Below are 23,856 nucleotides of genomic sequence, written 5' to 3' on the forward strand. Positions count from 1 at the left end.
ATAGAAGCTAGAGGATCCTGCTTTAAAGGTGTTTAGAGTTTTGTATTTCTGTTAATTTAATGAATCTCAGAACTTTTGGAATACAGATGGTTTGTATGTATGTATGTATGTGTGTGTGTGTAGGTATGCATGCATGCATGCATGTGTGTGTGTGTATATATATATATATACATGTGTGTGCAGATGCGTGTAATTATGTGCATACATACATAGGTGTGGGTAAAATTAGTTAACCATGCATGCCCATTCAACCATAGCAAAAATACAATGGCGCATGTCCTTTTGTCATACGCCATTGTATGTTTGCTGATGTGCACACTAACTCCGCACAAAGTATTTCTTATATAGATCTGACATGCGATTTGTATAGCAAAGTTCTACACGACAGTAATTAAAAAAATTGTGACCTGAAACAGCTGCACCAATTCAATCATGAAAGCAAAGCTTACTGGATCTAAGAGAAGACTGGTATTTCACAAGAGACTTTCTAAAAGAAACACCCAGCGATTATCGACATGAGTTGTTTGAGACTGGGTTTTGTATTCTACTGACTTTCAGCAAAACACGTGATTCTCATTGAGCTAAATATTCTTATAAGAGTAGAATAAAGGAATCCCACATCTACAAGACTGAAAAACATGGCAATGCAGCCATTAATTGGAGAGGCTCTGGTTTTAGCGATGCTCGACAATAGGAAGAAGGAAAACGTGAAGCTAAGTTATTAGGAATTCGTAGAAGCTAGCATTATTTCCCATATAAATATCATATCCAGTTTACTAAAATTGGATTATTTATCTGTTTTATATTTTAAGGCAGGAAATGAAGATAATGAAACTAATCTAATCTGTCAAACATTATTCAGAAATACATTTCAATAACTGCAAATAGATGATAACAATATGTCGAGCAGTGTGTATATGTGTGTGTGTGTGAGAGAGAGAGATTGTGTATGTGTGTATGTATTTATATGTATGTATAGATACATGTATTACGTGTATATATACATTCAAATATGTGTGTGTGCATATATATATATATACATGTGTGTGTGTGTATATATATATATATACATGTGTGTGCAGATGCGTGTAATTATGTGCATACATACATAGGTGTGGGTAAAATTAGTTAACCATGCATGCCCATTCAACCATAGCAAAAATACAATGGCGCATGTCCTTTTGTCATACGCCATTGTATGTTTGCTGATGTGCACACTAACTCCGCACAAAGTATTTCTTATATAGATCTGACATGCGATTTGTATAGCAAAGTTCTACACGACAGTAATTAAAAAAATTGTGACCTGAAACAGCTGCACCAATTCAATCATGAAAGCAAAGCTTACTGGATCTAAGAGAAGACTGGTATTTCACAAGAGACTTTCTAAAAGAAACACCCAGCGATTATCGACATGAGTTGTTTGAGACTGGGTTTTGTATTCTACTGACTTTCAGCAAAACACGTGATTCTCATTGAGCTAAATATTCTTATAAGAGTAGAATAAAGGAATCCCACATCTACAAGACTGAAAAACATGGCAATGCAGCCATTAATTGGAGAGGCTCTGGTTTTAGCGATGCTCGACAATAGGAAGAAGGAAAACGTGAAGCTAAGTTATTAGGAATTCGTAGAAGCTAGCATTATTTCCCATATAAATATCATATCCAGTTTACTAAAATTGGATTATTTATCTGTTTTATATTTTAAGGCAGGAAATGAAGATAATGAAACTAATCTAATCTGTCAAACATTATTCAGAAATACATTTCAATAACTGCAAATAGATGATAACAATATGTCGAGCAGTGTGTATATGTGTGTGTGTGTGAGAGAGAGAGATTGTGTATGTGTGTATGTATTTATATGTATGTATAGATACATGTATTACGTGTATATATACATTCAAATATGTGTGTGTGCATATATATATATATATGTGTGTGTATATATATATATACATGTGTGTGTGTGTACGTGCATTACATAAGTATATATATCGCCTCCTTATATAGACATTCGCATACATGTGTGTGTGCGTGTGTGTTTGTGCATTTGTAATTCTCGCTTTGTTCAAATTAAACTGATTTTGCATAAAGCAACACATAAATAACAAATGTTTTCTCATCTCAAAACAATGAAAGCGAACATGTTGAGCAACGTGATAATAATTACATGCAACATTATCGCTGCCTTCCTCTCACATTTCCTATTGCTAGTGGTAATTCTTTGTTTTAATATCCTACTGTTTTACTAAAGACCTTGCAACGAAATGTTGAAGGTAACTAATCATAAATTCCGGTTCGGTTTCTGTTTTAGTAGTAATTCCGTAAGTTAGAAGTTCAATGATAAATGACAAAGATAATGTCAATTTCTGAGTATGGATATTCGATATTAACAAGCAAATATAAATTTGCATATTGCAAATTGTTTTTTTTTGGGGGGGGGGGCTGAAATATAGTAATATATGAATAGTGAACAGCCGTTTGCTTTCATATATACTCCCGAAGCTAATGACAGAAAAGAGCAACTACATCTGTATTTTGTATCATTACTAGTTCCTTTGAACATCCGAACTGTAAGCTCTTTTTACTGCAGCCAACGTTTCAAGACTCTCTGCTTTTATTGATACACTTTCACATGTACTCTTTGGATAACAACCAACGCAATCTTGGATTCTCCTTCTATAGAGTATACTCGATATCATGCGGCTAAAACGAAACGAACCAGTGTGAAACTGATAAAAGATATGTTCATTTCTGTTTAGTGTGTCATTACATTTGACACATTAACGTTTCTGACTGGGTTTACTGTCCAGTTTGTCTGATGTCGGAAGAAAATGGAAATAACTTACATAGATCTGCAACGTTAAGGAAAAAGAATAATACATAATATATAAACATTTATGAAATTTGTCTATTTGAGATGGGAAGTGACTTGCATCTGTATCAATATAAGTAATAGTATGATATTGCGGTCAAATCTCTGGAGGCTACGACATGCACAGAGGCAAAAGAATGATATATATTTCTTGCAAAATATATAAATTTAATAACGGATAATTTTTCTTTATTAATTTCTTTTTTTTGTCATTTTAAATATTTTCTCTTGCAAATGCCATATGCAATATAATTTCTCGGAAATCAATTCGCAATTCTTTTTGGTGTCCGAAATAATGCCCAACTGCATTTACATCGAAAATACTGCTGGGAAAGGATTAACTTCACAACATTCAAGCTCTGTTTGTAGTGATTACTAAACCTAAGGAATGAATATTTCCTAACTGAATGACATAAAGACATAGTTCGAAATTATACATCATTACAACACTATGACTTATATTTATATTTTCAAGTATTATCTTAAATTTAAGATTTATAAAATACCTGTTTATTTAGTTTCAGTTTTAACAACTGTGAGCTTCTTGTATTCAAACAAAACTAACAGTAAAATCGGCAAAACATCCGGTAACATTTGTATGTATGTGTGTGTGTGAGTGTGTGTGTGTGTGTGTGTGTGTGTGTGTGTGTGTGTGTGTGTGTGTGTGTGTGTGTGTGTGTGTGTGTGTGTGTGTGTGTGTGTTTATTCAGTTCATAAAGGTTACTGATATGTAACACAAATGTTCGCTCAGTTTTATCGACAAATGATATTGCTTCTTTCAGTAACTATAATTGTTGACAACTGCTTCTATTCCCTTTGGCTTTTATCTTGTATGAAATCACTGCCAGAACGTTTTCCGAGTGGGCATTAATCTTGTGATGAATGAAGATATTTAGGCCACAAAACAAAGATAACTCCTATCATAGACTTTTGTTCTATCGCATAGTTTCTTATGACAGCCAGGCGAGTTACAGCATAGTTATTGCCAGCAGATGTTTACATTGAATCAACACTGGCCTCATGTCAAACTATCGATAAATACCATGGCGCTGAAAGAATAGAGAAATAAATTCTAGGAAACAATATTCAAAAATTTTATCATGAAACATAGAGACCTACTTTTTTTTAAATATTTAGTTCAATGGCATACATGTAAGTTCCTAGTAACAGAGCATTCAATTTTCTGTATTTAAATGGATCTCATTCAAAGTATTCCTTCAGTGATATCTTATTTCTAGCTTCCAATCATTTTCATCGATTAAGAAGCCTCAGAGAGAGAGAAAAATATTTCGTCTCTATTTCGATAGTGCTTTAACGTTGTGTATATATATATATATATATATATATATATATATATATATATATATATACATGTATGTATGTATGTATGTATGTATGTATGTGTATATATGTATATATGTATGCATGTTTGTATATATGTATGTATGGATGCATGTATTTGTACATCAAACATGCTGTACCGGCACATTTACATATATATATATATATGGACGCATACACCCATATGTAAGTGAGACTGTGTGTTGTATGGTATATATATATATATATTATATATATATATATATACATATATATATAGGCATGTATGTATGCATATATAAACATATATTACACACACACGTATATATATATATATATATATATATATATATATAGACATGTATTTATGCATATATATATATATACATATATACATATAGACATGTATGTATGCATATATATATATACATATATATATAGGCATGTATGTATGCATATATATATACATATATATATAGACATGTATGTATGTATATATATATATATATATATATATATATATATATATATATATATATATATATATATATATATATATATATATAGACATGTATGTATGCATATGTATGTATGCAAATGTTAATGTAAATGATAATGTTTTGATATGAGCAAGGATGAAATGGAGATAATTTACGATTATATTTCTAAAATGGTTATAAAAAGCAGTCGTTTAATACAATTTCGAAATGGATTCAGACTTATTTTCTGATATCCAATAGAAAACTAAAATACTTTTGATTTTTTTTTAGTTTCATAAAATATATTACCAAGTAAAATGTCCAAGTGCATGTGCACATGCGTGCATAAGGTATATATTACATATAATAATGCGTAGCTATAAATTGATATATATATATATATATATATATATATACATTTAGATATTTACATCTATATGTATATGCGTGTATATATGATACATATGTAAAGTGAGAGAGGGAGAGATGGAGTTTGTGTGTGTGTTTATATGTGTGCGTGTGCTAGAGGGAGAGAGAGAAGAACCACCGGAAACAGTAACACAATCGAACAACAATGCAAAACGGATGTATACAAACAAAATTTTAAACTCTCAAAAACACGACAATGCTCCTCCTGGGGATCCTGTGTGGCCTTGTTGGTTCGAATATCTTTAGGACTTGTCTCTTCTGCCCCTTGTTTATAATATATTTTCTTTCTCACCCCTAACGTGACCTTTCGCCTATACTCCGATAAAAGCAAGGATTCTGTGTAATTGTAGATAGCTCTGACTTCCATTCCTGTGTTTTATGCCCGAAATTAAAAGAAAAGCCCAATGCCCTTCCCGGGGAATAGGCACATACGCCGTTTCCTGGACTCTGTGGATTACATATATACACATACACACAACCCAGGACGGGATGTGAGTCCATCACAGGATTACTCACTTTTGCCAACTGCTGCTGAGTGAACTGGAATGGCAGTAAAATGAAACGTTTTCATCAAGAATACAAGGCGACGCTCAGTGAAGGAATCGAAACCATAACCTCACACTTATGATCGCAGTACTGTGTTTTCTAGCTCAAAATTGAAAAAGATGACAGGGTTACATTCAACAGTTCTTTTGTTGTATTAAAACCCCTGTCATTCTTGTTGGCAATATAAATATTTTTCTCTGCTTCCTCAGATAGATGTTACGTGCTGTGCCTCGCCCATATTAGGTCTTTCTCCAGCAAAAGTTCATGTTAAAATATGTTGCAATGCTTAGTTCGCCGGTGAATATGCATCACTTTTCATTTAGCATGCAGTTTACTGACAATCTTTCCACTCCAGTTATTCTCATTCGTATGCCGTTTTCTTTTGTTTTAGTTCAGCATTTATATGTTCCGCTTCAATAAAATTCCCATTCTCTTCTTCTACTAACGAACTGTGTTTTTTTCCTTTATTTTGTTTGGTGTAGCTCGGATATTTCGGAACCAGTTTTCTGTATGAAGCAAATGTATCTTTAAATGTTTGTGTGTGTGTATGCGTGTGTGTGTGTGTTCGTGTGTTTATCTTTGAATGTATATACATGTATATCCATATATACAAAAAGGATATATACATACATATGCATGTGTCTGTGCATATGTGTGTATTTATCTATGTGTGTGGGTATTTGTGTGTGTGTGTATTTATACATGTATTTATATATACGTAGTGAAATGTTATAGGCTTTGGGTAAAGAAAATACTGCCGAATCAGTTATGATTTTTTAAAAATATATTCACACACTTATTGCAGCAATCCTTCAGTCCTTCCAGCCAGGCCCTTCCCGATACCCTTAAAACCAGAAACTTTTCATCACACTCTCGTGTATGCACACACACACACGTGTATATATATAAATACGATGGGCTCTCCTGTCGAAAACGACGAATGTGTGTTCTGCTTTTTTTTTGCCGAATGACCCGCACAAATTAATTGTTTATAGTGGGCAAATGCTTGTGCCGCACATTAGCTCACTCCGTCCCATTAAAACGAGATTGTCTGAACAGGTACACGGTGTACCACGCTTCAAGTGATCGTAGAGCAGCATGAGATGACATTTTTGCTCAAGAGATCACAACGTACCGACCGGTCTAGGAATTGAAACCACGACCACGCGATTGTGAGTCCAACATCCTAACCACTTGGCCATTCACCTTCTCTCTCTCTCTCTCTCTCTCTCTCTCTCTCCATATATATATATATATATATATATATACGTGGCACCTTGGGCAAGTGTCTTCCACTATAGCCTCGGGCTGACAAAAGCCTTGTGAGTGGATTTGGTAGACAGAAACTAAAAGAAGACCGTTGAATATATGTCTGTGGGGGGGTTGTATGTTAGCCTGACTTTGTCCCACCACCACTACAATCGCTTGACAACCGATGTTGATGTGCTTACGTCCCCGTAACTTAGCGGTTCGGCAAAAGACACCGATAGGATCAGTACTAAGCTTACAAAGAATAAGTTCTGAGGTTGATTTGTTCGACTAAAGGCGGTGCTCCAGCATGACCACAATCAAATGACTGGAACAAATAAAAGATAAAATATATAAGAATACACACACGCACACACAAACACAAATATATACACACACAAGGGGTTACTGAAAAGTGCCTGGCCTTAAGGTTATATATAAATCTTAGAGGGCCATGTTCCAAACATCGGCATTAGAGAGAATTTGATGAAGAAACTGATAAACATTGCCAGCTTCTAAATATGCCACCTTCGAAATCACGAGCAAAATCACTATTGTACTAGATTTTTATTTGAAATTTCTTAATTGCTCAACTGCCAAACTGAAGAGATCAGAAATCTAAAAATGATATCTACTGAAACATTCAAAAATCATTAGATAAACACCTAACGAAGATAACAGAGCAGTCAGACTATTCAAAGATTCACTCAGGGGAGATCAACTGCTACAACCTCAATCATAGGCCAACTTACAGTCATAAAACGAGGACAAAACTGAAAGAAAATAACTTCAGTCGGTGATCCAGTATGGCTTCATATTGCTTTAGGTGGCCTAAGGAACCACATGAGAAGTCACCAGTTGAAGTGAGTAAATTGTTGATATTGGCTAATGGTAGTAATGATAATGTGAGTGTACTGTTGATTGTCTATTTGGTTGGATGTTTTTTGCCAGTTTTCTTTTCATTGATGATATATATGAGGAAATTATGAAAACAATTGGCAAGGTTTAAACACCAACTGAAATTTTATGAATGATCAAACTGGACAAAATGCGAAGTATCAAGAACGATTCTTCTTTTTCTTTGTCTCTTCCCCTTTCCCTCATGAAGATGCCCATGAAAAACGAACTTTCACATTGTGGCCTGACCAGTACTTTAGCTTCCTTCTGTAGAAGTGACAAGGAAAGATAATTTCACATACTATATCGGAGATAACTCACACATTCCAGCAGCTGAATATAAATTTAAAACAAATTGTAGCTCTTTGAAATTTAAATCTCATCAAATTGGAAGAGTAGGATTATTAATCGTAAGATTTGCAGACTTTACCAGACTTTTTATGTCGATGGAGTAGCAGTTTCGAGTGTTTGTAATTTCTAGAGAAAACTGGCTAAAATATTGGAAGATGTTTAGTAAATAAGGTAGAGATGCTATAACGAGAGCATTAGAAGGGGAGCAGTTGTATGTTGGTGAAAATCATAGTGCAAGTCAACTACATCTGAAACAACTAAAGTTGATGAATGGAAATGCGTAGGAACACATTACTTCAATGGGCTAGTGGTTGCTTTTTATCTAACTGAATTGCTGTACAAGAATGTAGTCAACTTATGTAAGCAATATTCTGTTGTATTTCAAACGAGACATTGTTATTAATGATGTCGAAAGCTTTAGAACGAGATGTAGCCCTTAGCAATTCGATAGCAAAAGCTAATATATTTTGTTAGATTATTAGAAAATAAAACAGAAACGTCGATGAGATGAATATATATTTTCTTTTGCTTAATTAGCAAGGTGAAATGACAACATTATACATTATATGTACTAATAAAAGACAAGAAAGAGGAACAAGTCTATTTATTGTCCCATTCGTTTGTCTTTCTTTATCTGAAAATGTTATTCGATATGTCTAACATGATTTACGTTGAAAAAGTTAGCATCTTTTTAGTTCATAATGGTATTATAACATCCTTTTATAAAACTTTCCAAAATTCGACGGCAAATAATACAAAATAAGTTGCCATTTGATTTTCTTTTTGTAAACAATTTTAACATGCGTGAAATTAAATGCTTGATTCGATATTGTCGTTTACTTAGGAAAGTAACATAAAGCCTGATCTAACGATAAATACATGCGCACTCAAACGGGCATATATACTGACATACAAACACACATATTCTGGTCAGTAGGTTTATGAACTTCATAGAAGCGTCACATAGTGCAGATGGAAACCCAAGAAGCCGTACGAAAAGATATTGTTAAGCATGAAGTACTAATATTACAATGTAAAGTGACGTAAGAAACTATAGTGAAATCAAGGAACTTGATGTATACGCAGAATATTTTATCCAACATTTAGTTCAATTTGGCATTGTTGGTGGCATTGTTAAACTTAATGGAAATGCATGTGTCTTATGTAAGGAAAGAGTGACCATGTAGTATTGATCATCAGCTTGTCTTATGCATACCAAGAAACAGGAAAGAAGGAATATTTCAACTTTACAAAGGCAAACATAGAAGAGATGAGAAAAGACCTGGAAAATATCAGATGGGTGGATGAGCTGAAATTTCTATCAGTTGGGGAGGTATAGGAAAAGCTGCGCAAGGAATTGGACAGAGTAACAGAGAAATATGTACCAAAGATGGGAGGCTCAAGAACAAGAAGGAAGAAGTAGCTCAATAGAGATACACTTAGAACAGTGCGGCAGAAGCACAAACTGTATAGACCAAGAATATGCAAGATTATCAGGCTTATATCAGGACCAGAAATAAAGCGACAAATGCATGCCGTAAAGCAAAGAAGAAATTAGAGAAAATGGTAGCAACACAAGCCAAGAAAAGCCCGAAGTCATTTTGGTCATACGTGAAGTCCAGAGCCACGTTAGGTTATTTGCTGACGGCACAAAGATCTTCGCAAGGAATGACGTTGATATGACCATGGCAACGCTGCAAGACGACCTGGATCGCCTCCACGAGTGGTCGACGAACTGGCAAATGCGGTTCCATCCCGAGAAGTGTTCCGTCTTGAGTGTAGGGAACACGAACACGAACAGGAAATACTGCACGAGAGGTCAGGATTCACAGGAGGAACGAAATGTGGTGGAGCTAGCTGAAAGTGGGGTGGAGGGGATCTTGATGTCATGATCAACAAAGGGCTGACCTTCAGCAACCACATAAACCAAGCAACTGCAAAAGGAAATCGAATCCTTGGAGTCATCCGACGATCATTTGACTTCATCACCCCTGTTATCTTCATCCAGCTGTACAAGTCTCTAGTTCACCCGATTCTTGAATATGGACACACAATTTGGCAACCCGGACATGAGGCAGTGTGTTGTGAGTTGGAGAATGTTCAGAGGCGTGTCACCAAACTCATTGCATCCTTGAAAGAAAAGCCATACCTAGAGCGCCTGGCTGCACTAAACCTGCCTAGTCTCGAATATCGCCGTCACAGAGGGGATATGATCAACATGTATAAGTATACGGACGGCCTATAACTGACCAATCGCCCCCAATTTGACTACTTTTAAGGCAGAAATACGAGAAGACACTGCAGGCTCAACATTAGAAGCTGCTTTTTCGTACAGCGTGTGACCGCCACCTGGAACAGTCTGCGAAACAGTGTGGTCGTAGCTCCATCAGTCAGTGCCTTCAAGAACAGGCTTGACGCATACTGGAGGGAGCTTCCTGCAAAATTTGATCCTCTCTGTTACTATTAGCTGCAACTGTCGAAGTGTTGTACCACACAGGACAAATTAATTGCTCTAGTGGAAAAGGACCTGTGAACAAACTGCTAGGAGCTTTAACACGGAAACCATCCAGTAATCCAGTAAAATCTCAGTGTAGTCCATTTTGCGAAAACTCATCGGAAATTCGGAGTTCTTGATATTTCTTCTGGAAGTTCTTTTTTCGTTAGAGTAGATGATATAATGCTACAACACGCAAAAGTGTTAGAGGTACTACAAGTAATTACTAGACTCTACATAATACAATCAAACAAAGTAGTTTTTTACCCTTGGGATTGTATTGGGGTGGGATTGTGCATAAAGCTGAAATAAATGGGACATTGTTACTCATCACATATTTAATCAAGATTTTGTAAGAATTTGAAAATTCATTTTAAAGTATTGTATCCCATTATTGTCTATAATAATCAAAGGTGGACTTAAACAATTACTGAAGAAGGAAATAATTTTATCTTTATTTTTGCCCAGTAAAAGACACTTTATGCTGACATAGGAAAAATCTTTCAATTCTTCTACAAGAGAAGTATTTTCTCTTTCATGGGAATCTGGGAACCTACTTTTTTTTACTAAAAATAGATGCCAAAACATGCTTAAAGTGTATTTAATCCTCAATTATTTTGTGTATCCCTTAGATGACGGTCTTAATCGAAAACAGCGATGTAAAATGAAAAATATAAAGAGAATAAAACAAAATGAAGTGTATTTAGTCTGCACTTATAAACTGCTCTTTCTCATTCAGTGTAAGTTACAGCAAATGAAACAAATAATAATTAGAAATTCTTCATTATTTTCAAACTGCTGATTTATTTCAATTTATGACTTCAGAAATCACAGTGCGTAGGGTAGCTTCCTATGCGGAACATATTTGCGAAAGAATGAATTTTCTTTGCTGATTACGACAAACATCTCAAGTGTATTTCTTTTTTTCTTTCTTTTTTTTTTTTTGGCATATATACTATAAACAACTCAACAAATTACATTTTATTTTGGGACCGAAATTTTAAAAATTACAAAACATAAATATACAGAGAAGTGTGAAAAACAAATGTTAACATAGTAAAAGTAAATTACATTGACAATGTTATGTATATTATTTTTTTCCTAATGATTACACAGGATACATTGCACCAGCCTTTCTTCTTCACATTACCACATATACGCTAACTTCGGTTCGTATCACATTTTGTTTCATGTTTTCACAAACACATCCGCACGCACACACACACATACATACACATACATGCATACAAACATGCACAGACACACACACACACACACATATATATATATATATATATATATATATATATATATATTTATATTTCTTGATGAAAAACTCATGCAACTGCTTATTGGCATCTTCTCCGTTATTAATTTCTGCTTCTTTGGAAGCTTTTTACCCATCTATACAAAGCCGGTCATCATTAGATAATTACTGTATAACAGGCTGAGCATTTTATGAACATTTGTACAAACAACTTCCTCAAAAACAAATTATATCGAAGAGTGTTTATTACTTTTTTTTCAGCAACACCTTGCTCTATACAAAGAAATCCTTTGAAATCACAAGAGCATTGCATTAACAAAATTTGTCAGATATTCATGATCAATCAGCTTCAGATCAAGAAGCAGTAGTCGTCTCTTAATGCAAACTCACAAGCACATAGCAGCTTTTTTGCTTAACCACATTCTTCAATGGCTCCAGAAAATTCAATTTCATGTTAAAGAAAATTATATACTTGTATTTAAGAGGGGAAGAAAACACCTACGTTGAACACAAAGCATTGCACCCGATCAATCTGAGGAGTCGCAAATGCACGATAATTAGTGTGTAATTGTTAATTTTTAGCGGCGGAAGCTAATCTTTATATCCAATTTAGCATGGATGTTTTGTTATATCCAACATAACATGAATTGAGAGATTCATTCATAAAGGCACTCGATGCAGAAAAGCCAACGCATTGATCGTTGTGGAAGTGAATCGTCTGTCAAACACGCCGAAAGCCCACTATCACGTGATTTTATGACAGACGATTTTCGGTGAGGGTGTCTTTTTATGCACCAATTGCTTATATGAGTAGATCTCACAATGCTCTCTGTTTGATTATCGAAGATATATTCATATCATCAAGTCAGGTGACCTCTATAGTTTATCTTGCTTATTCCAGCGCCAATATCCAGCCTGTTATATATTTGCACTTGGTAAACGTTTTAATGGGAAGGTTCCAGCGATAATTCATGTGTTGTTTAACAACAGAGAATTCTCTATATTTATTCAAGGACAAACTTTTTCGCAACGGATTCTTTTAGTGACAGCGTCATTTCGCATTGGAAATTAGTACCTTGATGACGGTTGATCACGTGTGATGACTTCCACAGAAGTATGACACAATTTGCATATTCGGCTGCATTTTGGAGCTCCAACAGCTTCAATGACTCTTTTATCTACTAGATATTTTGTAACAATCAACTATTCTTGGATAGTAAATGCATACACGTTTAAGTGTAACATGATGTAGTGGTCACGAGTTCAGGAATAATGCACTCCATATCAGTATTATTGTTGCCTTTAGGTCGGTGAGCGGGCAGAATCGTTAGAATGCCGGGCAAAATACTTGGCAGCATTTCGTCTGTCTTTAGGTTCTGAGTTCAAAATCTTCCGAGGTTGACCTTGCTTTTCATTCTCTTGGGGTCGATAAACTAAGTACCAGTCAAGCACTGGGGTCGTTGCAATTGACTTACCCATCCCCTGAAATTGCTTGCCTTGTGCCAAAATTTGAAATCAATATTACTGTTGCCTTCAAGTCTTCTGTAAACATATTCATATTTAGTTTTTCCTTGACGTACATAGCGTTTCGCAACATGGTTTTCTTTGAGATATTTTTGTCCAAATGTTTTGGGATCGCATTGGAGGTCGTCAGAAAGAAGTGCTGCTTCAGAAGCTCACTGCCAACATGTAAGATGTGGTTTCATTAACTTTTCAGATTTATGTATCTATATTTACTGCTGTTCTTTAGTAGATGTTGTGTGAAAGAGACTATACGACATTCGAAAGATCTCTGCACTGATCTCAAGCCTTTAGCTTATTCATCTCTTCATAGTTAGAGCCTGTCCATATCACTGTTTATGCGAAAGTTTGCAGTTGATATTAGGATCTTGTGAGTTTTTTATGCTAATGGAGTGGATTTCTTTTGCGCAGCAGTCAAGTGTCCCAAATGTTGGAATCAACACTGGTACTATTCTAATGCATCACAGGATATTGTCTTGTTGCAAGAGGAAAGATCCAACTGCCATATTTTTCGTGGTCGGATATAATAGTCTCGATTCACTTCGTTTGTTTTAACATCAACTACATATATGTTTTCTGCAATGCCTAGATATTTTCAAAATTCTTTGTATAGTGTAGGGAAAATAGGAGGACCGTTTATGCAGAGGTTTGGTGATTGAGGTACTCATATTCTGTTTAAGAACCAAATACTAACATTTGGAGGGACCAAGTTCCATTCCCATATCAGTTGAAATTGTTGTAATTCATTCTAATTGATTTTTGGCATTAACCTTTTTAGTACAGATTGTTTTTTCACCCACAAATAAATTATGGGTTCTAGTAGTTGCACACCCAACCATGAATCCACTGGATTTTTGTAGCAGGAATGATAATATATCTAATACCATAATGTGTGTATGTGCTTATGTATGTACGTATGTAAATATAATTCATATTTATAGATGCTGACAAAATAATAACTGTTTCGCCCTGAGATTTTTAAAACATGCACGTTTATCATTACAGATAGAAGTGATTAATAACTATCATAATCAATTCTGCAATAAATCGACTTCTGTTCCTTGTAACTAGTTCGGAATCCCAATTGTTCCTGATTGTGTGCGTCTGTGTGTGTGTGTGTGTGTGTGTGTGTGTGTGTGTGTGTGTGAGTGAGTATATGTGTGTGCGCATGTGCGTGTACAGCTCTGCTACCTTTCAAATACTTTTATTATGACAGTGTAGGGCAAATAAGGCCTTTCAATTTTTAGTTCATTAGAAAGTACATATAAAAAAATATTTTTAAGTTAACAAATGAAAACAAAAAAGATAGGAAGTGTTATTGGAATATTGAGCGATGTTAAATGATCTTAATGAAAATGCAAATATCAACGATGTAATATAAAAATGTTATGTCCACATGCAAATATTAATATTTAACAAACAAGAATGGAATAACAATATTGTTTTAAGTAGAAATATATTAAATAGCATTTTTAAAGATGACATTAATGTTGAATTCTTCTTCAAAGGGGTGGATCTTGAAACAAATCTGTAAAAGTCTTAATGCAAATTTTTAAGCAATGCTACGAATATTTTTATATTACTTTTCTTCAAATCGGTTTCGTTTACATCTACTTGAATTTGATAACTATCATAAGTGAGATGAACATTTAAATCCACCATCAACATAAGAAGGCAACTGTTTTTTTTTTTTGTTCTTAAGTCACCACTAGAAAATTATAGAACTATTGTGCTTTAAAGCGATTTATGAAGCGAACGAAAGGCTATTAAAATCCAGAGTTATTGAGTTTTTATTGAATTCCAAAGTTTGAGTCGGTGCAAAATCAGCTCATTTGTTTCTGCTTATTAATGAAAATCATCTGGTAAATAACGAAACAGAGCCTGTAAGAGATTGTCTTTCTGAACGTACTTATTATTCACATACAATTAGTAAGGAAAATTTATATTTACGTTGATAGATCATTATGAATAATAATCAGATTACTATAATTACTGTTCAAAAAATACTTTGGTAATCAAACAAATAAATATCATCGTAATATTTGTGTTTATCACCTGATTCATCATTAAACACGACTTCATTCGGGTAATAATTGCGAATTGTTTTTATAAGTAAGTGATATGCATTATTTTCCTTGCACTTGCCACTATATAAACAGCCTTCAACATAAGAAATTAACTATTTATATATATTGTATTTTAGATCCAACGTATGTGGATAAAACTGCATGCTAAAAATATAGCGGATGCTTTGTGTAGAATTCGAGTTTGACAAAAATAACGTTCCTCAAATACCATGTGATTACTTTATCTTAAATATACCTAAACACATTATATACGTTTCTAGTTATACAATATTTTCAATGGAATTTATATTTAGAAAATAACCGGATGATTCATGACTGTTATTACCATCTAAATTTCACTTGCCATATCAAGATATAACCTCTGTGACGCCAATAAAACTTTTGATCTTTTTCTTCACAGTTTTTATACACCCACGCTTACCATACATTGCATTGGAAAGTAAATACGTTTTACTTTCGAAGTCTTATAAATAATTGAAGAGAAATAACAAATGGAAGTACAAGCTGAAAAGCAAGAACTACTTGCTTGTAAGAAAAATTAAAATATATCGTTTCAAAGAAGATGCCAATAAGCAGTTGCATGAGACTTTCATCAGTCTGTTTTTAAGCAATATTGTTTGTAGCTTTTTTAATAAAATTTTGCATGTTTCATAATGCAATAAACGGTACTTATACATAATCTCTCCATTCCCTTTCACCATAGCCGTATGTATCTATGCATGAATCAAACATTTATACAGATTCACCATTGTCGTATATGTAGTGCAGTATCTTCAAATACACATGAAACTATCTCAATATATATTTAATACCATTTTAGTGTTTACTATTCACCGCCTCTACACACATACTTAAATGCATATACATTTTCATGTATATATATATATATATATATATATATATATATATATATATATATATATATATATATGAAGAAATGTACATGTGTACAGGGACGTTGTTCTTAGATTAAAGAATAAGACATAAGGCAACATATGTTTCTTAATGCTATTCAAAGATTTAATAGAACTTATTGTTTCAACTTAAGCAATTCATCTCTGTTAACATAATCTGTAATACAAATGTTTGTAGAAACGAGTTTCTTCACTCTTTACAATTTCTTTATCATTTATCATTTTCCTAAAATGTGCCTGTTTTCTCTTTTGCATTCATATATACATGTACATTATATATGTATTTATTACTTGTCGAGATGAGAGTAAGCACTGCCAATAATATTTGGTGCTCTGAAATGGATAATTTTGTTGTTGTTAAATGTTCTATTTAAATCAATGCAGATTAACGCCTGCAAGAAAGAAACGAGCAGGGAGAAGGATTCCAGAGGGCCGATATTCTAGACAGAAACGATAGGGTGTAGTGATAAATGCGCGGCCAGGATCGTTGAACACAACATGTTTGGCGAAAAGTCGGAGGAATAAGGGGCCTATAGTCATTGAGATTTGTAGGAGGTACAAGCACAAAGATCATTATAGTAATGATAGCAATACAGAGAGTGATGGAAGGCATAAACTATATCATGTATTTTATTAATGTAATGCCAATCAATCGAATGGTCTTTTGTGGATGTCCGTAAGCACAGTGGTAGTATCGGCCCAGGTGTACGAACAGTGCTTTTTACTGCGTTGCATTTGAGCGTACTTGTGGAGTTCAGCATCTTTGAGGGACTAAAACATTTTCTGTCGTTAAACTGGATGACCAGTCTCTCAGACTTTATATAAATGATAGCAATATAAATGATATGCTTTCGTCAAGGATTTTAAATGTGTGTCATTGATCTTTAGTGTGTGTTTCGTTGATATGAATGGCATTTGAGTTATAATTTTAAATATTTGCTGTTAAAAGATACGACTGGCGTATCTTTTGGAAGGTTGATTTAATTGTTTTTTTTCATATAATCATAGACATATATGTAGACACAAATACTCACTATAATTTAGGGAAGAACTTGAGTTTGATTCTAATGAATGGAATTGATATGAACACAATCCAGTACGTCAATGAATTTTTGGTGCCACAAAAGAATGCAACATACAAAATACGCGAAACGTTCGGGTTTTCTATCATAATCACTTATTCTAGGTCTTCTTTAAATACAGAGTGTTCTCTCTATTTTCCGATTAATACTAATATAGGAATAATATATTTACATTCTTATTCAACTCACTGTCATGCACACACGCACGCACGTATATATATATATATATATGTATATATATATATACATATATATATATATATATACGTAGAATTTTTTGCGTAATAAGATAAAAACAAACAAGGCTGTATAGATATCAAAGCATTTATAGACAGGTCTTACAGCTATTTCTTGGATATTAATTAATAATATCCCTTCATCGGAGACGGTGTGAGTGGAAAAATTAAGTCAGAGTTAGTTTCGATGTGATACAAATAGAGAGTGAGGTGGCGGAAAGTTAATAGATGTAATTTATGTATGGGTATTGAATTTGTAAATCCGTTTTATAGGCATAATAGTATATATGCAATATTCCAATATCCTTTGAGTAAAATCCGAAAGACCAACATAGTTTAATATGAGTCCTTCCAAATATAGAATTTATAAGCAATGTAAAATTCCCTTATGAGAGAGATCCACCAGATTTTTTAACTTGGTCATTCTCAGTAGGGAATTTATATACAGTAGTAGTAGTAGTAGTAGTAGTAGTAGTAGTAGTAGTAGTAGTAGTAGTAGTAGTAGTAGTAGTAGTAGTAGTAATAGTAGTAGTAGTAGTTTGTTGAAACCGAAAAGATTTGTTCGACCTTTCACATAACAGATTATCTGACAGAACAACTGTGAGTAATTAGAACAATGAGGTGGTTTACATTTATTTAAAAGCATTAATAACTACCAATTTAGTTCATAAACATTTCAAGCTGATTGGGTAGACGACTGCTTTAGTTTTAAGTGATTATGCAATGAGATGGTGATGATGAATGCTTATAAATACTTATAAAATACATATAAATACATATTTGGAACGTTGCATTGTTCTAAATATGTTTATCTGATGTGCGACTACTGTATATATGTATATATATATATATGGTTAATAAGATACTTAACAACTGGTTCGGGAGCATCTGACCCACCTGTAAAGTATCTCACCCGTGAGAGATCGATGCTAGATATGTTGAAACAATTGTAGTGATTAATAAAAATTCTTCCACCTTCCGTTTCTCATTTTCTCATTAACCAAATACATAACGAACATTGTGAAAGTGGTCGTGCTGCACCAGCAAGCTACCAGGTATAAAACATTCGTTTCCATATCTTATAATAATATCAACAACAACAACAACAATAATAATAACAACAATATATATATATCTAATATACATAAATAAATTTGCGTAGAAGTGGCTGTTTGGTAAGAAGCTTGCTTCCCAACCGAATCATTCAAGGTTCAGTCCTACTGCCTGGTACCTTGGGCAAGTGTTTTCTACTAAAGCCCGTCGTAAATATATATGTATGTATATATATGTATGTATATATGTATGTATGTATGTATGTATGTATGTATATATTTATGTATGTATTTGTGTGTCTGAGTTTGTCCCCAACCACCGCTTGACAACCGAGCTTGATGTGCTTACGTTCTCGTAACTTAGCGGCTCGACAAAAGGAAATGATAGAATAAGTACTAGCCTTACAAAGAATAAGTCCTGGGGTAGATTTTTTCGACTAAAGACAGTGCTCCAGCATGGCTGCAGTCAAATGAGTGAAATAAGTAATTGAAAAAATATATATATGAGAATATATATATATAATAATGGGGAAATTATATACATATTTTTCTTTTACTTGTGTCAGTCGTGTGTGTGTATGTGTGTGTGTGTATACACACATGAATCTGCATATGTACTATGTATATATACGTATGGATTTTCATGTACGGATTATTTGATAATAACGCATTCGAGTTTCTGGTTTTCTCTTTTCTACAGACCACAATAGTAAATAATTTAGTAAAAGTGTGAAAGGAACGATTTATCGCCAACTGATAATTTTTCACAATATTAATGTTGTAGCATTCCTCTATATACTCAGATATAAGAATAATCTAACCGTTTTCTATAGAATTATTTCAAAGTTTTAACCACTGGTTAGAGGATTTGTACGCCGCAGCGAATTTTCAATCAAAATTCTCTGTTTAGTGTGAATGATAATGTTTCATGCCAAATAGATGACCGAACAACCATGATTAAATATTCCATAAAAATATTAAGACATATTGAATTTGTAATGTTATTCATGCAACAACTGGCCATTACAATGCCAGTAGGACTTTGTGAGCGCTGTAGCACTGAAGAGCTATCAATATATACAGAAAGCAAAAACAGAAACTCAGCGACTCGGAAATATTACAGAGAAATTTGAAACATTAGAAGTACAATAACTTAATGCATTGACATCCGGTTTTCAAACATGTATGCAATTTTTTGGCACCTAAAGCTGACTACAGTGATTGATCTGCATGTCGGAGTTCCTCCGAATGCTAAGTAAAAATCATCGATAGTTTGATACCAGTCAAGCGGCTGCTGCCATTGCCCATGTTTCCGGATACTCACTCCGCTTGAGATATTCTATTTTATCAACTCTGATAACTTCACATTGCCCTTCGTCCGTTACAATAGGAAGTACTATCATTTAATATTACTGACAGCGTTTTCCAATATTGCTGCATAATTGTACCAGAAATATCAGGGCGTTGGACTACACACATTACAGAATTGTGCATTTATATCCTCCTTTATTTTAATAAAATTCTGTCTGTTTCAAATTTGCATGTCTACGAAACATAAACACAAAGTTAATAATCGAGACTATTCTATGGACTATAGTCTTTGGTTTCAATAACCTAATAGTTCAACAATATTTGAACACATTGTGTCAACATAAGAAAGCAATATTAGAGCAGAACAAAAAAAAATTGTAGACCAGGTAACTAAATGTTTTGTATCATATTAACCGCTTACGCTTTGTAAAACTCAGCTCTCTTGCTTTCTTATAATAATGTCCAGAACTCTGCTAGAATTAGCTATATCCACCAACCGCTCGAAAATATGGTATTGTGCCTTGTCAAAAGTCTCAAATATTTTAAACTATTTCTGTTACAACACTGATCGAAGTAGACCTATATGATTTATGACTATCATTTACGATATCTTGAAATAATAAATTAGTTATCTTTTAAAGAAAACCTAATTACTGTTTGTAATTAATATATCGTATTTAACTAACCATTGCCTATAAAATACTAATTACGTATGAAATTAATGAAGACTACGTAACTATGTTTTCTGTGGTTGGATTTCGTTACTTAGATTAAATCTGACAACTGACAATTTACGAATTTCACAACGATGCGTCTAAATTATATTAAAACTCACTTAGATCTAATATACTTCTAAATATTACTCTCACCCACACCCTCTCTCTCTTTCTCTCTCTCTCTCTCTCTCACACACACACACACACACATACACTGTATATACATGTAAATATATCTGTTTGCTTTTGTATGTACTACGTATGTATGTGTGTATTATTCGAAAATGATTTGGATATAATTTACATTCATATATCGGTATTTAAAAATGTACGTGAATAAATTGAAACTTGATTTAGTTTTTTTATTGTTTCTTTTCATTCAGCAGCGAGATGTCTTGTTGCTTCCTTGATATTGATTCTCATGTAGAAAACGCTGTTATATAATATACATCTCGATATATATTCACAAAAAGTAATTTACTTTATTCATATTTTATGTTTTTATTCCCTAAAATTTAATTTGCTAGCCTCTAAGCAAACTTAGTAAAAGTTGAATTCTAATGCATCTCTTCTTCTTCTTCTTCTTCTTTTTCTTCTTCTTCTTCTTCTTCTTCTTCTTCTTCTTCTTCTTCTTCTTCTTCTTCTTCTTCTTCTTCTTCTTCTTCTTCTTCTTCCTCTTCTTCTTCTTCCTTTACCATCTACTTCTCCACCCATTTGTGTTTTTTTTTATATTCTCCTCCTCCGCCATATTTTAAATTTGTTTTACCGTTGTTGGTTGGTTTATCAAATTTGAAATAAAACTAAAATGATAATTATATTTATCTATATCTTACCCTTTTTTGTTTATTTATTCCGTGTGTACAATTTTGCGTTATCGCTGAATACTAAATGTTATATCATATATGTGTCTTGTATAATTTTCTATATGACTTTTGCTGATTCACTGTTTACACACTTTGAAGACTCGTTCTGCGCATTAGTTGACAAGCAACGAGCTTATAAGACAACGACCGAGTCTCTACATGGTCTCACGACATGCTTAGAAGTAGCAAGATTTTCCTAAAATTACACTACATCAAGAGAAAAAGTAGACATTAGATAATGTAGTCCGTATTAAATAAAATTCTGAGAAAGCTTGAGATTATCGCCCTTTTCATGCTTTTATATAGTAAGTTTGCTCAGTCAAATGCCGACCCGGACTGCTGAAGAAGGAGGAGGAGGAGAAGAAGAAGAAACGATGACAACTTTAATAACAGCCATTGAGCTTAGTTTCCATTTTCTTGAGTTTTACAATAATTCAATATTGCTCACATCACTCATATTCTTACTAAACTCATGAACGTTCTATTACTTTTCTCCTACGTATCGAAATTGTTTTTCTATACCAGGAACAAAATATTTATCGTTAACTTTTAATTCTGAAACAGTTTCTTCTAAAATGCATTTGATGTTTGAATGAGGGAATATTTATACTGTTGAGATGGCAGATAAAAAGCAATTGCACAGTGTTAAATGTGAATGAAAGAACACATCTACACTGCAACTGAAACTTTAGTCCCAAATATTTAAATAAATTGTTGCTTTGCTGCCATTATTATAAATGTAGTTGTCATCGTTTTTGCTTATCCTAGATCAGCTCTGTAGGGGACTTCCCTACTATGAAGATATTCAAGCATGACAGTCCAGGTTTTTCTCAGACTGTACCCAGGAATACTTTGATCCGATATGTTCATTCTTTTAACCTGTAAGTTTAAATTTGTTGGAGGTTTAGCTACTATTTCCAATGGAGTACAGAGATGCACCTTGTTTCTTTGGCCTTTCTCTCGATTTACAATGCGATTTACAAGTAAACACGGCATTATTTCATCACCACGTTTTTCAAGGCTAATAAAATATTCTAATTTAGGCACAAACCCAAGGAATTTTCAGAGGAGGCAGTCTTCGATACCATCGACCCACAGTATTTTGACTTGTATGTCATTTCATCGATCTCGGCGGGGTGAAAGGCAAAGTTGATTCCGGAGGATTTTAAACTACATAGAAAGAGATAATCGATTTTTATCAGATAATCAAAGTAAAATATATTGACTGTTAAGATATATATTGATATCAGGATACTAATATATCTTAAAATATTCAACTACATAGTTTATTCAATTTAAGTATCCAATTGTGTGTTGAAGAAAATGAAATTAGTGTAGTTTTATTTCCAATTACCTATACGCAGTTGGAAAATTACATGATAACCCAATAATTCCTAAATTTTCTATACGTGAAGTAATTTAGTTTGTTGGTGTTGGTTTCCATAACAAAAGAAGAAAATTATACATTATATGAATTCTTGAAGATGCGATCTTTAGAAGATGTGGTACTTACCACTTCCAAAAACTGGCAATTTGTTTTGCGGTAATAAATTTTTCTTCAAAATTGCTTACATAAAATCTGAAATGAACTGCCGTACCATTAAACACAGCACATATGAAACTAACATATATGAAATTCTGTGTTTAGTGAGAGTAGCGCCATCTATACAGCTATATGTAATTTACAGTTTTCAACGTAAATTATCGGTAAGTATATCCGTTGTGTTCTATACAATCAATGGATTATAAAACTTCATAAAGCTGAAGCATGACACGAGGCGAGAGAAGTAGGTTTTGATATGTTAATACAAACAAGAATAATTTCTGGAACTGATTAGATATAAAAACGATAACTCCAGCTAATGACTGATCTAATGTAATTGATTAGAAAACATAATATGACTAATGAGATAAGACTGTACGTCTGATAGCTAAGCTCTGAACAGTTTTTACTATTTTCCAATGAAGCGTATAAGGCACTCGGCGATTTATGAATATTCAGTAATATAAAAAACATACATTGAAGTCATCTATTTAGTAACCTATTTATTAATTCACAATAATATGATGCGTGTGACATTTTTTCGTTAATTTGTACTGACATATATTGGAATTACTAAATAAAGATCAATGAAGTGTTCAGATACGAGGACCACGACCACT

At 33.5% G+C, this 23,856-nt stretch overlaps 1 protein-coding gene and 1 long non-coding RNA gene across 3 annotated transcripts in view; one reads left to right on the forward strand and one right to left on the reverse strand.

Annotated features, from left to right (window-relative positions):
* The window catches only part of LOC115209507, a 630,823-nt gene that overhangs the window by 315,707 nt on the left and 291,260 nt on the right, over nt 1-23,856 (forward strand). Inside the window, exon 3 of one of the 2 annotated variants that reach the window (XM_036501200.1) lies at nt 15,920-16,016. The exons of the other annotated variant lie outside the window; for it this stretch is intronic. Within the exon in view, the coding sequence (XP_036357093.1) occupies nt 15,920-15,993 (74 nt within the window). The 3' untranslated portion in view covers nt 15,994-16,016. Of the gene's footprint in view, nt 1-15,919; nt 16,017-23,856 lie in introns of those variants that run through there. 2 annotated transcript variants of the gene reach the window in all.
* On the reverse strand, nt 10,046-22,633 carry LOC118762523. Its single transcript, XR_004998279.1, has 3 exons — nt 22,623-22,633; nt 22,164-22,174; nt 10,046-10,185 (listed from the first exon to the last, which is right to left on the reverse strand). It is a non-coding gene; the product is annotated as an uncharacterized LOC118762523 (long non-coding RNA).

This window comes from Octopus sinensis, linkage group LG3, assembly GCF_006345805.1.
Source record: "Octopus sinensis linkage group LG3, ASM634580v1, whole genome shotgun sequence".
In the NCBI taxonomy this organism is placed as follows: Eukaryota; Metazoa; Mollusca; class Cephalopoda; order Octopoda; family Octopodidae; genus Octopus; species Octopus sinensis.